The sequence below is a fragment of the Pteronotus mesoamericanus genome, unplaced genomic scaffold (genome assembly GCF_021234165.1).
Source record: "Pteronotus mesoamericanus isolate MK-2021 breed Mesoamerican mustached bat unplaced genomic scaffold, CSHL_Meso_final scaffold_85, whole genome shotgun sequence".
In the NCBI taxonomy this organism is placed as follows: domain Eukaryota; kingdom Metazoa; phylum Chordata; class Mammalia; order Chiroptera; family Mormoopidae; genus Pteronotus; species Pteronotus mesoamericanus.
The window spans coordinates 25,962,182-25,981,185 of record NW_026555329.1 but is presented as its reverse complement, the minus strand read 5'-3'; the positions used below and the strand labels follow the sequence as shown (position 1 = coordinate 25,981,185).

The 19,004-nt window shown below is 40.4% G+C and overlaps 1 protein-coding gene across 1 annotated transcript in view; it reads left to right on the top strand.

The window, feature by feature from the left end:
* The window catches only part of GRM3 (glutamate metabotropic receptor 3), a 207,410-nt gene extending 189,968 nt beyond the window's left edge, over nt 1-17,442 (top strand). The window contains exons 5-7 of the mRNA XM_054563977.1: nt 3,642-3,816; nt 8,633-8,701; nt 17,013-17,442. Coding sequence (XP_054419952.1) covers nt 3,642-3,816; nt 8,633-8,701; nt 17,013-17,086 — 318 coding nt within the window. The 3' untranslated portion in view covers nt 17,087-17,442. The remainder of the gene's footprint in view (nt 1-3,641; nt 3,817-8,632; nt 8,702-17,012) is intronic.
* The last annotated feature ends 1,562 nt before the right edge of the window (nt 17,443-19,004 follow it).

Here is a 19,004-nt window from a genome sequence, read left to right as displayed (position 1 = left end):
TCAGTGTATTTTTCTGTCTCAGAGAAATCTCACAGAGAGCACCAAAACTCTTTTTTCACAGCCAGGTTCTGCTGCAAAAAAACTGAGACCTTGTCATCTTGCAATGGATCTAAATTTGGCATGAGAGACCTCAGCGGGGGATGAGCCCTGAGAGAGCTCAGCTGTTGTCAGTCTTCCTTAATAAGCATTGTGCGCCCTGCCCCCGCATCTCCCAAAGGGAGCCAGCCAAAGTTCAAACAATTCACCTGGTTTCTGCCTTCCCTTCTTCTGTCCCTCTTTTGATGCTCAGTGTAGGTGCATGTCTCTGCATCTGTTACGTGAAAGGAAGCACAACTTTCCGCCTACCCAGGAAAACTTTTAGTACTAGTTGTTAGAATTGGGCAGACCGAAATTAGATTGGGGAGGAAGTTCACCCCAGTCTACTCCCCCGCAGAGGAGTGTGAGCAACAACACAGCACCAGTCCAGCAGCTCTGTCGGAAACCACCTTCTGGTACTCAGCCTGTGGTCCCTCCCCAAATCCTCCACATTAATAGGCAACCAAGTGGGTCACTATTTATTGCTTGGTTGGCAATTCAACTTGGTCAACGTGTTTGCTACCGAATTCCATTCTGGTGCTGGGAATAGAACAATAAATGAAAATGCTCACACCCACAGTAGGCCTATGAATTTTTGTGCTCTTAGGTTACATACAGTCCTACTATCATTTTCAGTGGAAAACTTAAATGCTTAATCCTATGTAGTTATCTAAACTGTATCTTAACTTACCATTCAATATCCTTTCTCCTGAGGTCGAGTCAGCCTCCTGCCTGCTGCGGCTGGCTGCTCCTTTCTCCGGCTCACACCCCCCGAGCCTCCCGTCACTGTTTCCCTCTCAGCCCTGGTTAAAGAGAAATAAGGAAGAAGTAGGATGGCTCCTATGTGGCTTTATGATCTGTAAGTCCATGGTGGTTAAAGGCATATCCTCAGAACACCCGGAAGGTGACTAAAGGGTGTTTTCGTGTGATCTGCAGATGTTTCCCACCATCCCTTTTCTGCTGCGGATCCATGAGTGAGTTGGCTGGCAATTAACTCTCTAGTCTGAGTTCCCTCTTGTGGCCCCAGGCTCAGTCCCAGCACACCCAGCTATGTATACATGGCCTCCAATTTCTCCCTGTGAAGAGCTCCAGGCTCCTCCCCGTGAGCCCAAGGCCACCCACGGTGGCTCTTTACAGTGTGGCCTGTCTTGTCCATGCACACCACTCACATATCCTTTGCTTTGATAAATTCTTACAGTGAGGTAGCAAGTCCCTGTGCTCTGCTCCCAACGTAATTAGCTTTTCTCACCTTCTAGATTTCTATGACAGGAATCCGGCCCCAGGCCAGGGCACCCTCCTCCTGCAGAAAAACCTCAAACCTACTGTGCATGGCCAGTGAGACACTCCTCTCTAGGATTTAAGTGATGAGCGAGGCACAACACCCTCCCCTGCCCCCCCACCCTGCCCCACAAAGGGTTTGGAAGGTATAGGACACCCAGCACAGCTTTTTTCAATGTATTTCCCTCATGAAAGCCTCTTTTCTTCTCTCCTTGTGAAGTCTTATAGGAACGTTTCAAAAAAGGTTTTCTTGAAAATTCATACATTTGAATTTATTTCACCCTCACTCTGACAGCTGCGATCTCTCACATTGGCTCCACAGTCAAAACCAAAGCAGGAAGAGTATAGTTCTACTATCATATTATACATATATGTAAAAAACAAATTATGCCAGGAGTCAGACTCATTGTAAATAATACAGATATAATTTATCAAGGCCCTTACGTCATGGAATTAGATGGTAGAGCCTTTTCTGAGGAGTTGACAAAAGAGAAAAGAGCTTGCAACTTAGACCAAGTTGGAGGGCACCGGACTGGCTAAAGGAGACAAGTGCTTTAAAATACTAAGAATGAATTGTGTTTTAAGCATTTAAAGTAAAACTAGCCCTGTATTAAGGCTCAGTAGGTTGGAGCATCTTCCCGTAACCGAAAGGTTGTAGGTTCAGTTCCCAGTCAGGGTACATAACGAAGTTGCACATTCCATCCCTGGTTGAGGTGAGTACAATCCCTGTCCAGGCACATGTGGAAAGCAAATCAGTGTTTCTCTTGTGCATTAGTGTTCCTTTCTCTCCCTTCCTCTCTCTCTCTTTTTTTAAAAACAATGAAAAAGTGTTCTAGGATGAGGGGAAAAAAATAGATAGATGATAGATGGATAGGTGAGAGATAGATAGATAGATAGATAGATAGATAGATAGATAGATAGATAGAAAGAAAACCTAGAATCTGCAGAATTATGCTACAAGCATAACCTGAATTTTTCTTTATCAAAAGCAGAATGAAGCTTTCTAAAGTTATGAGGCTTCTCCAGTTAATTTGTTCAGCCTTCAGCTTTCCTTGATTAAAGAAAAAAGTTGGACACTTTCAGTTATAAGGAATTATGTTATCTGGTAATAACATTGTCTGGAGAAAAAAAAGAAATCTAAAATTACTCTAGGATTTACCATAGCTACTCTGAGTAGAAACTTAAAGAAGAAATAATTAATTTCCATATTTCAACACTGAAAGTGATAAAATGTGTAGAACCCAATTTGGTATTTTTCCCAAAAAATTCTGTGAGAGCTGAAGCTAGGATAAATGATGAAATCAGAGGCGAAGAGTAAGAACAAAGGAATGAAAAGAAGAGATGATAAAACCTAGTTCTGACGTATACCTTCAGGGGAAGCAAAGAGAAAGAAAGTGAAAATTCTCATCAGGAATGGGTGTATAGAACCTAGAGGGCAGGAAATATTAAAGAGGGAGTACCTGATGTATCAAAATTCCAGAGAGATGCCAATGAAGTAATTAAAAGAATAGGTACCCCAGAAGAAAGTTGGTAGTGTCCCCCAGTACTGACTAGGAAAACCAGTATCTAATAGGCAGAGTTCCCAGCATGAGAGTTAAGAAAATATAAAAGGCTCAAATTTGTTATTAATATAGTAAACCTTAAACAAGCCAAACTGATTGAAACCATCAGCAATCTGGTCAGTTCATCACTGAGTATTGACATTTTACTATTTAAGATTCTGAATTCAGTGATTGTGCAGAAATGTCTTCTAAAAAAATATCCTCACCCAAGGATATGCTTATTGATTTCAGACAGAGAGGAAAGGAGAGAGAGAGAGAGAGAGAGAGAGAGAGAGAGAGAAGCATCAATTAGTTGCCTCCTGTACATGTTCAGACTGGGGATTGAACCCACACCTTGGTATGTGTTGTGACCAGGAATCGAACCTACAGCCTTGTAGTGTACAGGATGATGCTCCCAACAAATTAAGCCACCTAGCCAGGGCTGCAGAAATATCTTTATACAATTATAAAGAACAAAACAAACAAAACATGAAAATTAATGTGAAGTCTTGGCAAGCATTCAGGAGCACCCAACATAAATAGTGTTTGCTTACAAATCCTAAGCAACATTTTCCATGAACACCTCAAACTTGGAAGATTCAGTATAATTATTGCATTGGTTTGTTTATAATAAGAACAGAACTGTGGATGATTGGGGGGTTTTTATTTGGTCTTTTCTCAGTGCTCTCTTTAGTTTGCCTCCTGATTGAATTTACAACCACTTAACTAGGCAACTTATTCTTATAGGTGCAGACAACAACCATGTGCATATCCGTTAGCCTAAGCGGCTTTGTGGTCCTGGGCTGTTTGTTTGCACCCAAGGTGCACATCGTCTTGTTCCAACCCCAGAAGAATGTGGTTACACACAGACTGCACCTCAACAGGTTCAGTGTCAGCGGAAGTGGGACCACATATTCCCAGTGTAAGTATGGAACTTGGCACTGACCCCTTCATACATAGCACTGTAGTGGGGAGCAGGCTGGGAGGGAAAGGAATAGACAAAGAGGAACAGACAACACATGCTCATTCCCATGAACAATCTCCATTTAATTTTAATAAGTACTGGTTCAACTACTATGCACCAGGTACTGTGCTAAGTGCTATGGATAGAGATGAGCAGAAAAGTGAAAGGTCCTGTTTGGCAGTTCATACAATCCAGCAGGGAAGACAGATATTGAATCTGTAAGAGCAGGTAGGATTTTTGACCATGTTGTGGAGCCAGAGAGTCTGGTTTCTAGTCCTGACTCTGCAATCAGTTCCATAGGTAACCTTGCGCGCATTGCTTTATTGCTCCCTGCCTCAGTTTGCTCTTTGTCCTAGAGACTGGACTAGACTGCACTCTGTAAAGTGTGTTCTGTGTCATATAAATGCTAAAGTTCCTTCATGAAAAATTAAAAGAGGGAGACAGATAATCAAATAAGATGAAAAAAAAATACTACATCCTAAATATCCCCTGGAAGTTCAAAGCATCTCTTTTAATCTGAGCATGTTAAAAGTTTTGAGAATCTCTACATCAAATAAACCTTTATAACTTTATTATTTGCAGAATCTCTTAAAAGTTTTCAATAATCATTAAACTAACTAACATCCCATGGAACACACCTTGAAAAATGCTGTGATAGATTTTCCTCTGTTTCAATGACACAATGTTTTTTCAGCTGAGAACCAGCTGAGAAGGCACTTTGAACTGAAGGTTTACCAGGATAACTCCCCCAATTCTCTCTCCCACTGACCTGCAAATATCTGAAACACTATCCTTAGGAAAGTATTTGTTTAATTCTTCAGCATCCTCTAAAGCACAACTGTACCGAAAGGGGACAACCTTTTAAGCCATTTTCAGCTTCTCTGTGATATGAAGTAGGAGGAATTCACTGACAGAAGGATGAGGGGGGATGGGGAGTGGAGCCGAGGGAGGGGGAAGGAGGACTGGAGTGACAGAGACGAATGACTACTTCACAATTTTGCCTCAAGTCAATTAGAAAGGATACTTCAAAATAGCTCAGCATCGCAGAGTGAGCAATCACATTAGTGCCCCAGTTTCTCTGACAAAGTATAAAATTGAACAGGGCAGCCCTTCCTCCAGCAAACAAAGGAAAGGCTGATGACTGATACACGTTCAGTGATACGCCATATTCACCAGTTCTTGGCTGAGAGCTGCTTTAGGGTGGGGGCGTTACTGTGTTTTCCGCTAAATTTCCAGCAGTCATATGGTTGAGTATCAGAACATGATAAAACTTGAGATTTTCTTTGGATCCTAGAGAAACTTGCTTATTTCTTAAGCAAACAAACCTCTTTTCTAGCAGCCCAGCTATAACAGCTAGCTAGTCCAAACAAGAAAGAAATGGGAATTACTAACAATAACAACACCACCTAACAGGACCTACCATTTATTGAATGTTTTCCATGTGCTGGGCTTTGTGTTAAACACTTCATACATGTGCGTGCCTACTGTATGTTATTTCAAGCTCACAATTCTTTGAAATACCCAGAGACACACAAATTAAAAATGGCAGGCCCAGAATTTAAAGTCAGTTTTACTGATTTCAAAGCCCGTGCATCATATTACTCTATTATGCTACCTCACTCAGAGTGTATGCTGGGGAAATTCCCATGAGGTTGTGTACCTAGTAAGCTTTACAGAGAGAACACAGGGAAGGCTACCCGAGCATGTGCAGCAGATTTACCCCGGTTAAAAAAAAAGAAATCTTGTTGATAGCTCAGAGCTCTTGGTTGTTATTGGAAAATTTAGCAAAGTCTGTGAGTCTTCCACAGACATTGTTCAAAATCTCATACATCCAAAGCTCAGTAATTTAGAAATGGTGGAATTTTTTAATACATACACAGGAATTAATAAACTTCTGAAGGTATAACAAGGTCACTTTACCTCAACCAAGTCTCTCTGCACAATTTCAGAAATATTCATTTACACAAAGACAATATGTTTTCACTACAATGGACCCGTTTAAGCTTTACTCAATATGCTAATCTGCTAATGCCCTAATTACTACTTCAAGGTAGGCATTTACCCAGCCCATTTTATAACTGTTTTGCTTACTCAGTAAAATTTTAAATAATATTTTATGTAAAAAGCCTAAATTTAGACCTCATTTTTTCAGCAATTTTTCTCTCATTAATCCAAATTAGTGAAGTGTTATTAAAGTAACAAAGGAAAGTATTTATGTGCTATCTCTAGACATTTCAAAGTGCATAAGTAACAAATACATTTATCTCTTATTTATAATTTTATATCTTTAATTCAAAATAATTTTATATTTGTGGGATCATTTTATCCCCTGACTACTAGGTGTCACAAGTTCCATTTTTTAGGTGAGAAAATAGAGAAGTTACACTCAAAAGATATAAAGTGATTCAAGAGTGGACATACAGTCGTGATTGATACCCTTTCATTTTAATAAATTGGGACTATTGTCATAAAATTCATTAATTAATACCTTGGATACCTTCTATATACCCGAGTGTTCTACTCCTCTGTGTACAACAGCGGTGAAGAGGACAGACTTCCTAGTTCTGTGAAGCGTAGTGTCTAGTGCAGTGTTTTTCAAACTGTAGAATATAATCCATTAATGGTTCATGAACTTTATTCAGTATATTTGACCAACATTTGATAAGAGAAAATAGAATAAAATATCTTACAGTGCATTATATGTAATAAGGATAGGTAGTATTTCATGGCATTTGCTCCAGAGTTTACATATGTGTACCGGGTCTAGTGAAAACATTTATTGCTGTGAACTGCAATCAAAGGAGCATGAAAGCCATGCTCTATGAGAGCTGGTTCTATGCATGAACGTACACTGACCAACTGTGGTGAAAATTTAAGCAACTGGTTTAATACCTCAGTGCCTGTTTCCTCCATTATATATTCAGCTCAATTTATATTCATTTCCCTCCTAAATATTGTGAAGTATGTTGTTTGATAAATCAAGAAAAATCCTTAAACTGCCCTGAATTCATTAAGCATATGTTTTACATAACATATGTTCTTACAGCAAGTATTATGTGGGCATTTTATTCTATTATGTTATTGTTACCAATATTACAGCTGGTTGTCTGATGAACTCCCTCCAGAGGTAAAAACATACCACCCCCACCTCCCCCACTCCCTCAATAGTAATCAATTCGCAAGAACGAACATCCTCTAAATTTAGTGGCTTATCACAACAACCTTTTTATTATCTCTCAGGATTCTGTGGGTCAGGAATTCAGGCGAGACGAGGCTGAGCAGTTCGTGTGCTCTGTGAGGCCTTGACTGGCACCCTTCTGCGGTACCAGCTGAGACTCCATTGATCTGGAGGGTCTGCAGAGCTTTCACTCTTATGCTTGACACTTCAACAGGCCGCCTCACCACATAGGATCGTAGAGAGCATGGCCAAGCCTGCCCAGATGTAAGGGGACCCCACCTCTCAAAGGATCTGTGGCGACTTTTTGTTATGAAACGCTCTCCGAACCCTAAATTAATCAGTGCTGCACTCTCACCAGGGGTTACAGCAACTTGACACACTTCATCCTACGCAATGCCAACAAGTCACCTAGACTGGAAGGTGCAGCCACATTAATTCCCAGTTAATCTCTGGCAAGAAAGTATTGGACACACCATATCACCTAGGAGCCTAGATGGGCTCTCGAACACCCCTAAGGCAGTTGAAGGCAGGAAGAGTATCAGTATTGGATTTTTAAAGCTGAGCTGCAGCTCCAAAGAGATGGAAATCGTGAGCCAACGCAGAAGCAGCCATGGAAGAAAGAACATGATTAAAGATATCTTGGAAATTGCTAGGTTGCGGAAAAAAAGAATAATTATAGTTAGGTCTTATTAACCATACACAGTGGGAGTCAGAATAATAAATATAAAGGAAACATGAACTTTCCTCCATTAAATATACACATGGGCCAATAACTCCCAATATTATGTACAAAAAATAAAAACCTTTTTGGCCCTGACCGGTGTGGCTCAGTTGGTTAGGTATCATCCTGCAAAGCAAAAGGCCACGAGTTCCATTCCTGGTCAGGGCACGTGCTTGAGTTGCAGGTTTGGTCCCCAGTTGGGGCACATACGAGATGCAACCAACCAAACCATGTTCCTCTCTCACATCAGTGTTTTTCTCCTTCTCTTTCTCCCTCTCTTCCCCTCTCTCTAAAAAATAAATAAATAAAAATTTTTAAAAACTCTTTGAAGTAGAGATTCTCAGGCCCCATCCATAACTATTCTGATTCATGTAGTCTGGGGCAAAAGAAACATGGTTTGTAACAGATACCCCTGCTGGTTCAATGGAGGTGATCCAAGGAGGACATTCTGAGAACCTCGCTCTAAACCATCCTGCCTACTTGTTCCACTGGTATCAGTGTGCAGCAGGGAGAGCCTCTTGGAGATTATCCTCAAAGAGGGTCATCTCAAAGAGGATGCAGGAACGGGGTTCAGAGAGGAAGAGGTATTTTGAATTGCATCCTTTGCTTCATGATGTCAATGGCCACATCGCTGTGCCGTTGTTTCCTCAGCTCCCTCCAGAACCCTCCAGTGAAGGCATTTATGGCACAGAAGCACCTAGCCGCTCAGAAAACATTTATTGAAACTGGGAATGCTCCTTCCAATAGCAGTATAACTCAGAGACCCAAAAGGCCTAAACTCAGGCTTGTAATGCTGCTCTCGCACCCACACACATAAGCAAACATTCTTTGTATCTGGATGAGAAAGAAAAGAGGTCATTCTTTATTTTGTTCAGCTTTAGAAGCAAAGGGGCTTCCCAGATCCGGTTCCCACAGACAGGCAACCAAGAAGGGATGCTGTGAATGTAAGTAGAACCACATTAATTTTAAAGGTACAAGCGGGATGTGCATGTGAAGTTATGCCTAAAACCCTTACAGGACCCACGCAGGTCAGAATGTTGTTGTCACTAATACGGGTTTGTATAAGCTTAGACTGGGGAGAGAGAGGTGAGAAATGGAGTGGGCCCAATGGTCTTCAGAGCTATTATGTACACAGACTTTCTCCTGTGGGGATGTGTGTTTCTCTTGCTCATAGTGATCATTCAGATACATGTAGGTCATTACCAGTGAGATCAGCCAGGAGGCTTCTGCTATAATGATGCCCAGATTTGGGTCCTCAAGGAGCCATAGGCATATGGAGATGGATTTCCTCTGCCAAAACCTGGTGCAGAAAGTCACTTGTCTGGGTGGTAGTGTGTGAACTGCTCAATTAATAGAACTATTCTTTATTACAAAGCATTTTCACATTATAAAAAAAAATCAGTAGTAAAAAAAGGTCAAGCAAAAAGCCTTTTAGAGCCAGTGTACTTTCCCACAGAGCTACAGTGGCAGAGAGCAAGCACCTGAAGACAGACTTCACATTTTTCGGTGGCCAAGCTATTGAAGACACCCTAATTAGGAGGGGGCAAGCCATTTTTCAAGCCCAAATTTCTTCTCTACAGTGCCAGCCAGAAAAACAGCATAATATGCCTGCATTTTACAGTTCAGAGAGTCCCAGAGTGACACTATGTGCTCCCTGGCCAGGCAAATTAGCAAGTTATTTGGCAACACAGGCTGAATGGCTGACGGTCAGTCAGGCATAGGTATGTTGTAAACATAAATCCTCACTGGCCAGCACAGGTGGAGCCCAGAGTATTCAGCAAGTTAAACCATCTGCTTCCAGGCTGATTATACCTAGAGCATCCAAATCTGAAAGATGTCAGCCCATTTTCTTTGTGGAAATGAATGTCCACAGCATTCCTGCGAGACTTACTCCATTAGCTTTCATTCCCTTCCTGATTGAGGGTGGAAGAATAGAGAGCTATAACAGGTAACCCTACATATATTAGGGAATTGATGTTTAATACCTCTCCTTTCTTCCCTTTAACATTTCCATTGTATATGTCTTAAAATTGCTCTTTTGCAACCTTTAAATCATTTTCTCTTTACCTCTAATATTTCGTTGGTTTTCCCCAAGAAAACGTAGCCCAGCTTCCTTAATAACAGTGGCCACAGAGAATAGAGCTGGAAGAAAGGCTATGGAGCATTGATTGTAATAACCATGTCTCTAGGTGAGAAAACCAGGGCCCTATCTGTTAGATACTTTAAGGAATTTGATAAGTGAAGGCATAGATAACTCACAAAAGCCACTCTGTGGCTCCTCTAACCTCTCTGGATTTTCTGCCTCAGCTCAGTTACAAAATTCACAGCAGAGACCTTTCTAACAAGAAGAACCTTAGCATCTGCAATTCATTGATTTTTTTTTAAAGTCAAAAGCTTCAGTGCCACACACGATGGCATCTTGTTTTGCCAGCATGGGTGCAGACTTCTACTCCTCTCAAAAACCCGTGCCAGGGAGTTCAACAACATAGATCACGTCCATCTACACCCGCAGTGACCCCTACACCCAGGCTGCACACAGGGAAGGTGTGGTATCCCAGAGGGGCTACCCACAAAACCCCTCAGAAAACGTGATTCGATAAAGACAAAGGAAGATTGTTAATGGTGATCAGCTAAATGTTTATATCAAAGATGTAATTTCTCCCACTTAGTTCTTTAAAAGCAAGTATCACTTTCTCAAGTTAAACTACATTGTACAGTTTCCCTTCTGTCCCAAATATCTGAATGTAACATAAACTCAATAGTTCAAAGGGGCTTCCTAAACCAGAGTTCGATATCGTAGGAGAGATACCTATAGTCATATGCATTTAATTGTAACCGCAAATGTATTAATGCCTTTGGAAACATGGTACCATGGTCAGAACTATGCAGATAGGTTAATTAAAAAGGAATTATGTATATAAACAAATACTGCCCATACATTAACTTCAGATGGTCAATATCTTAAAACAACTGAAGGGTCTAGTATCTATTTATGCTACACCATTTCTCCTTTCTACTCTTTTTCATTTTGTGTAAGTGAAATTCTCTGAATAACATCCAAAAATGGAGATACCTGTGTGCTTATACCACAAAATCCCTATTATATGAAAAACATTTTTAAAGATGTCTTCCCTACCTGGAGTAAACTCAAGACACTTTAGGAGAGGGATCCTTAACAAGTAAATATGATCAAATTGATGGGTAATTCACTCATTCATTGAAGACACTCTTGGGTCTAGGCCCTAAGGATGTAGTAATAAACAAAACAAACAAATCCTTCACTCCTGGTGCATAACTTCTAATTAGGTGAGGGGGGACACCATCAGACAAGCCAATAATACTTATTGTATCAGGTGTTGATAAGTGAGTGAAATGAAAAAAATAACATGGGGCATAGACAAATAAGATGTACCTGGAGTTGAGCGAGTTACTTTATTTTATAGAATAGCAAGGGAAGTGCTCTCTGAGAAGGTGACATCTGAGCAGAGAAGCCAAGGAAATGTGAAAATGAGGTCATGTCCATATCTGGGGGTAAGACATTCCAGGCAGGGGGAACAGCGGATGACAACGTCTAAAGTTGGAAGAACATCACAGAAGTAAATGCAGCTAGAGGGAAATGAATAAGGCTGCTAGTGAGAAGAGATGAGGATGGAGAGGGGGTAGACCATGCAGGACTTTGAAGGTCATTGTAAGAACATTTACTTCCCTATTAAAATAACTGTGAAAACACTCAAGGGTTTCATCAGAGGTGTGGCATGAGCTGACTTAGAAAGCACCATTTTTATCCTTTTAGCTGTAGGGGCAGAAGATACCACAGAGAGCAGCCAGAGACATCATGGAGGAAGCAGTTACATACTCCCGATGTTGGAGGCTGAAATCAGGTGGCAGCAATGAAAGCTAAGAAAGTGTTCAGATGCTGTCTGTAGTTTGATGGTGAAGCTAACAAGATAAGCTCCACTAGATGGAAGAACTAATGTCTAACATTATTTTATTAGAGTTTTATCACTTTTGGCTTCAAACTTGGATCCCTAGACATAGTGGCATATACAACTCATATTAGGTGTTTGAGCCTCAGGGCGAGTTTCTGATCCTTGCCTGAAAACACATTTGGATAGGAAAGAGGAGAAACCAGAGAAGTCGGTCAACTAAGAGGAGATAAGAAAAAAAGCAAAATAAGTAGAATAATATAAACATTACTGGGTCCTTTCAACTACAAATTACTTATATCCAGCGTAAGTTTGTACTTCTTAAGAGAGGGAGGACAGAATAAAGGAATGTGATTGGAAAGCATGACATCGTGAAGTGGCAACAATGGATTGAGGGATTTAGTTGAAGACCAATGGAATTTCTGTTGATAAGATAACTTAAGTCACAGCATGGGCTATAGAAAAGGTACATGCCATATTTCCTGTTTCCTTGAATCTTGTCTCACAAGAAATGAATCACTGAATGGAGAGGTCTTTCCATTTGACTGCCAACTCCACATTTTGGTCTGTAGATTTGTTTCCTACATCGTAAAGAATATGATTTTCTCATAAGTCTACTTTTAACAGTTTAAGATCATGACCCTGAGAATCTTGCCCACGTTTGTTAGCAATGGATTTTGTGTTCCACTGTGGAAACTCTGACATAGCGAGGCTACCAAACCAGGGGCTGGTAGAGTCGTCATCTGCCCAGACAACATAAATTAATCAGCAGGTGAACTTCTTCTGGAATGGGACCAGGGGGCACTAGCACAGGTAAAATGAAGGCAATGAATAAGAAAACTGGTTCACTAATGAAGCAGCAAGACAAAGGAACAAGCAGCTGTTAGAAACTGGATTCTATGACCATAGCATTAAAATACAAAACAAGTTGACATGTTGGGAGAAATTATTTGGGGTCACTGGGAACAAGGAAATGGAAGAGATGGGAACAAAGTGGAATGTATGTCTGTTTAAATGTTTGGTGTCTTCTTTTCCGAGGCCGATATATTACACAGTTATAGTAACACACTGATTCTCAGGAACCAAGTCTCAGCCACTAAATTGACTAACACACTTAGCATCCATAAGAATCTATTAAATAAATATGTTTAGCATTGATTGAGGGCCAGTTCCCTGAAAACAATAAGGCCATTTTCTCCAAAGCCTGGCCAGCCCAAGCATAACTGGTGGAAGAGAAATGGATTTCACAGTGCAAGACAAAGCCGCCATTCAGCTGCATTGATCTCCAATGCTTCACCTAGTTTGTGAAGAAAAATATGCTTTTGGATGGGTGTGAATTGCCCTTTTGTGATCAATGGTGAAACTTACTAGGTCTTTTTCAGCTATCTTCAGTTTTCACTTTGAATAACAAAAAGCACCACCTTAGCCTAGAGTAACTAACAGCTCCTCCTCACCCCTACTCCCAGAAAAGCTAAAAATAAGCCTGCAACCTCTTATTTCTGACAGAAGGAATGATTATAGAATCAGCTTAACCGTACTTTAAAAAAATGGGCTAAACTTACATCATTTAAAAATCTTGTGAGAATTTCATTAGAATAATAGCAAAAGCTCATCACAAACACACGCGAAAATGAAAGTACTTTGCTCTTACACATATATTACTACCTTGGGGAATAACAAATGGCTTAATATGGGAGATGTATGTGAAATATTTATGAAAGGCAAAGTAATTGAGATACTAAACTCATAAAACAGTAATTTCCTCTACTATATTCAGCATCATGGACAAAAAAAAAGAATTTTTTTACATAATAAAATAAAATGCACTGGCAAAAGCTACAGATGAAATAATAAAAGAGGAGCAGGAAAATGTAAGCTACAGTTCCCTTCAATACACTAAAAAGTTCTCAGGGACGAAACAATTGCAGAGAGTCTTGGGGGTGTTTTTGCTGTTATTACTTGTAAAAAGACCTTGAATTTATACTGTCTTCCTCTCAGAGTTTAGAAATTCTAACGTAGGGTGTTCCCTTTAATGTCCCTATGGAGCAGGTAAATTATTCAAAGTTATTTTGTGAACTCCCATAATGATGTCCATGGGATGTCTAGTAGCTTATTAGAAACTATAACTTGACAATTTCCTGTGCAACTATGTCTGCAGTCCCTGTACCTCTTACTTACCTAGTCAAAATACACCCAATTCTAAGATAGTAGAATGCAATGAGCAAGCAAATCCCAAGAGCACACTTATGAACAGCAGTGCATCAAGTTCCACAATAGTATAGGGAACAGCACAGAGGTTTCAGGTACAATCTATAAAAATGCAGTTAGAGAGGGTATTAGACTAGTCCAAGGTAGACAGAGAGGCCCATATAGCATAGCAGTCCCTAGTTCTCCTACACCTGCGCCCACAACGCATCATTCTTCAGTCTCTGAAAATGAAAAACCCACACAGAAGTAATAAAACTTGATCCTGGAAAAGATGAAGAGATTAGTCAAAATGTCAAAGGCAGCACGCCTGCAAGAGGATGCTCACAGCAAGGGTGGTTGATGGTCAATGCCATGATGTGGCTTAAGAAGCAGAAAGGCTTACCTGTCCCCAGACAGGTCTGCCCACGGGCCTCACAGCCGCTGGCCATTCCTTCAGTTTAAAAGACTATTTCCTTCTTGAGACTTCCGTTGGTCCCCACCTTCTTTGAAATGCAACCATTTATACAGTCATTTGGAAAATATTTATAGACAGTCTATTCTGTGACCAACAATAATGATAAAATAAAGAAAAAGACAAACAGAGCCCCCTGCATATTTTATAGTCAAAAGTATAAGACATAAGACACTAACCAAAAAAAAAAAAAGGCAAGGAAAAAAAAATCAGTTTTAAAATTGGGTAATGTGACAGAGTAACTAGTTGGCTACTTTAGATTAGGTAGCCTGATGACAGCCTTTTTCCAGGAGGTGACATTTCAGATATGGATGACAAGAAAGAGCCAGACAGGTAATTAAGAGAAGGAAAAACATTCTGGGCAGAGGCAACAGCTACTGCAAAGGCCTGAAGTTGAGAAATAGATATGCTGTGTTTGAGGACAAAAGCGGAAAGAAAAAAAAAGTGGGGGTGGGGGAGGTGTGGAAATAGGCGAAGACAGAAAGAGAGGCATGGTCTGAATCACCCTGGGATTCATCAACCCGAGGAAGGAGAGCACAAAGGGAAGCCATGGGAGGCATGCAGTTATTTTTAAATAACTTATTTAGAAACACTCTCACTGCTATACAGAGAATGTATTGCAGGGAAGCTGAGTGGAAACAGAAATACCAGGGGTGCAGCTAGTACAGTCACCGAGAGCAAGATAACGTTGGATTGGCCCAGGGTGGTGGGTGCAGAGCTAGAAGTAGCTGGATGTGGACACAGAGATGATGGGACCAGGGGACAGGTTTGGCACGGGAGGAGGGGAAAAGAGGAAAGGGGGCATAAGCGTTAGACTTTTGGTTTGGGTAACAGGCTAGATGGTGAGACTATTCACTGAGGAAAAGAAAACTAAACAGGGAAAGGTTAGGGAATCAAGGATTAATGCTCCGGCCACTTGATTTTGAAATATCTATTAAACATCCACATGGAGATGTTGAGTAGACCAGTTGGATACAAAGTCACTGCAGAAAGAACACATTAAATAGCTGAAGTGCTCTCGTAAGTTTCCAGTGAAGGGAGGTGTGAACTTCACTTCCCCTCATTCTTTCACTTGCCTGATCTAACTTTGATGAAGCATGCATTAGAGTGCATGAAGAAACCTTGCAAAGAATGAGATAAAGCCCTAAGAGTTGAAATTATTTTCACTATCACTCTCCATCAAGTATTTATCTGGCATACATTGTGTTAAAACGTCTTCATTGTAGAAGCTTCAGGAAATACACATTATGCCATCCCACCCCCAAAGATACGCTTTTAAGTGGGCTCCTATTATAAAGAACATTGAAGCTCATCCTAAAAATGATAAAAGGAAAAACATCTCCAAAAGAGTTAGCATGTCGCATGACCCCGCTGTGACCTCAGGCAGCCACTCTCTTGACTTTATAGATTTCCTCACATACCTAGCCAAACAACCACTGGAAAATTGAGAGGCAGTAGCTTCCCTGGCGGTGAGCCCACTGAAAGGCTTCAGTGCCCCCAGTTGGTGAATGCTGCTCCACTGAATGTCACGTAATCTCAAACTTCATCATCGGTTTCTCCTTCATGTCTAAAGAAATTCTTGTGAAAAATGCAATTTTATGGAGCAAGAATATTTCCACTATCAACATGAACACTTTAGCATGAAATTAGTTTGTCTGATTATTCACCGAGAGGTATACCCTTAAGGAATGGGACAGCTGACGGGTCAGTTCGACCTGCCCTGCGGTCAGGTAGCCAAGAAGATCAGCTCCTTCTGGGCAGAGCATGTCCATACGGACATACCAAGGGATGGAACATACACAGCTCTAAAAGGTAATGTAGAATTATCTCTGATTCTTTTGACTGCATAGTTTCATCCCAGGGAGAATGGGCTCCTTGCTGTTGTTCTCATTCAGGGGGGGAAAAAAGCATTAAGGGTAAAATAGATATAATTTAGCTATACCTAGATTTTTTATAAAAACAAAACCTCCAAAACGGCAAGAGCTACGCATGGTATCTGGGAAAATGAAGTGCTGTAGAGAGAAAAAATATACATATTATACTCACACTGTTGGCACTATTGTCATTAACAAGCACATCATCCTTTTGGAATATCTTCCTTTCTGAGAACTATTATGAAATTGAAGTTAGTTCATCAGCCCTTGCTAGGGTTTTCGCTGAGGTTATCTCCACTGAATGTCACACTTGAATAACGAGAATGTATCAAACCTTTCTCTAAGGCAGTGGAGTTCACAGATGACTCATGGGACTATGTAAAAGGCACCCCTGCCCAGAGAGAACAAAATTAATGAACGTATTGAAAATAGTAATTAATTTAACAACTTTAATTGTAGTGAGCTTTCAATTTTGCACATTGTATTTTAACCAGTTTACATATTACCAGAGTTCATTTTAAACCCACAAGTGACTCCTTTCAACAATGATTATGCTTATCAACTCTCTTTAAGAGGTACGATATCAGTGGAGGTATGTGCCAGGATGCATTTTAATTTGGAGCAGAACGTATTTAGAAAGTTGATCTAGTACTGTGTTATATCATTTAGCATTTTCCAAAGCCAAGTTAAAATGAGTTTTCAACTTAGTTTTAACAGGTGTCTGGTATTAGCTATGCCATTACCTACGTTGCCCACTTGTCTGACACTGAATTCTCTGTGTTGCTTTATTTTCCAGCCGCTGCAGGTGCATACGTCCCAACAGTGTGCAATGGGCGGGAAGTCCTCGACTCCACCACCTCCTCTCTGTGATTGTGAATTGCGGTTCAGTTCTCGTGTTTTTAGACTGTTAGACAAAAGTGCTCACGTGCAGCTCCGGAATATGGAAACAGAGCAAAAGAACAACCCTAGTACCTTTTTTTAGAAATAGTACAATAAATTATTTTTGAGGATTGTACAGTATATAGTGATGTGCTAGAACTTTTTAGGCTGATTTTAGTGCTCCTATTATTAACGATTCCCCAGAACATTGAAAGAACCATTGTTTACAGAGCTGAGCATTGGTGACAAGGTCTGACAGGGTCTGTCTACTAAAAAATATGGTGGCAATATTAGGTAACTTTTTTTCCTATAAAGTTTTTGTAGGTTCTTGTTGTAACTAATTTAGAATGAGTTTCTATGTTGTATATTAAAGTTACATTATGTGTAACAGATTGTTTTTCTCAGCACAAAATAAAAAGCATCTGTATTAATGTAAAGCTATTAAGAATAAAACCATCAAGGTTTTCCAGCATGGTGGATAATGATTTGTTCTTTTTGAATCACTTCAGATAACTTGAATATGTTGACTTCAGACCATTTCTACTTTTAATGTTGGAAAAAACTATCTAATTGTGATTTTCTTCACAGCTATACATACTTTAAAAAAAATTCTTGCCCAAAGATATGTTTATTGATTTTAAAGAGAGAGGGAAGGAAAGGGGGAGATAGAAAAAAAGAGAGAGAAGCATCAATGTGAGAGAGAAACATCAATCTGTTGCCTCCCATATGGGCCCCAATGTGGAGTCAAATCTGTGACCTTTTGGTGTTCAGGACAACGATCCAGCCAACAGGGCCACCCGGGCAGGGCTATACATACTTTGGACACAAACTGTTATCCTAGAGAGCTGTGAGCAGATCTGGACTTCTTCATGATCACAATGATTAGAAATTGACTGATGACACCGAAAATGTCAGGCCATTTCAGTGGCCAGATGACAATATACATATTGGTTTCTTTAAGCTATATCTGTCCAGCAGCCCAGAATTTGCCCAGACAGGGCTCTGAGGCAGGAATAAGGAGTTCCTACGTTCTGAATGCCAGAGAAAGTTCAATGGCTCTTATTTCTAAAAACAAGCTTAATTAGTAGGAAGATGACTGTGAAAGCATCCTGTCATTTTATCAAAAAAATCACTCTCACCATTCATAGCTGAGTAGGGCAATAAAAATGCAGGCTATATTATTTCCAATGTTTTTCCAAAGTCACAGAAACAATGCTTAGGCACACAGGCTTGTCACTAAACTTTAATATTTTACTAAGCTAAAGAGCAAACAGGGAAAATGTGGATAACCTAAAACTGGCCTGTTCTTATCAATACTGTACTGTTTCTCCATGTAAGCCTTTGAGACACAAATCATTTATTAATGAAGAAAAATTTACTAGAATCTACCTACCTGTCAGGTTTTGTGCCAGGTGCCATAGATAGAAAGAATACATTAGCTTCCCATAGCTGAGTAACAACTTACCACAAACTGAGTGGCTTAAAAAACACACGGAAGTTTATTCTCTCGTAATACTGGTAGCCAGAAGTCCAAAATCAAAGTATTGGCAGGGCCCCATCCTCTCACAAGCTCTAGAGGAGGATCTGTTCCATGCCTCTGCTAGCTTCTGGTGGTTGCCAGCTTCCTTGGCTTGTAGCCACAACACTCCAAACGATGCCTCCATCTTCACATTGCCTTCTGCATCTGTCTTCTCTGTTTGCCTCTAATAAGGACACCTGTCACTCGATATAGAGCCCACCTGGATCATCCAGGATGATCACATCTCAAGATCCTCATTATATCTGCAGAGGCCTTTTTTTTTAAATGAAGTAACATTCCCACGTTCTGGGGATAGCATGTTGACTTATCTTTTTTTTGGGGGGGGCCACTCTTCAGCCCATGAAAAAGATAAAAATAAGATGTAGTTCC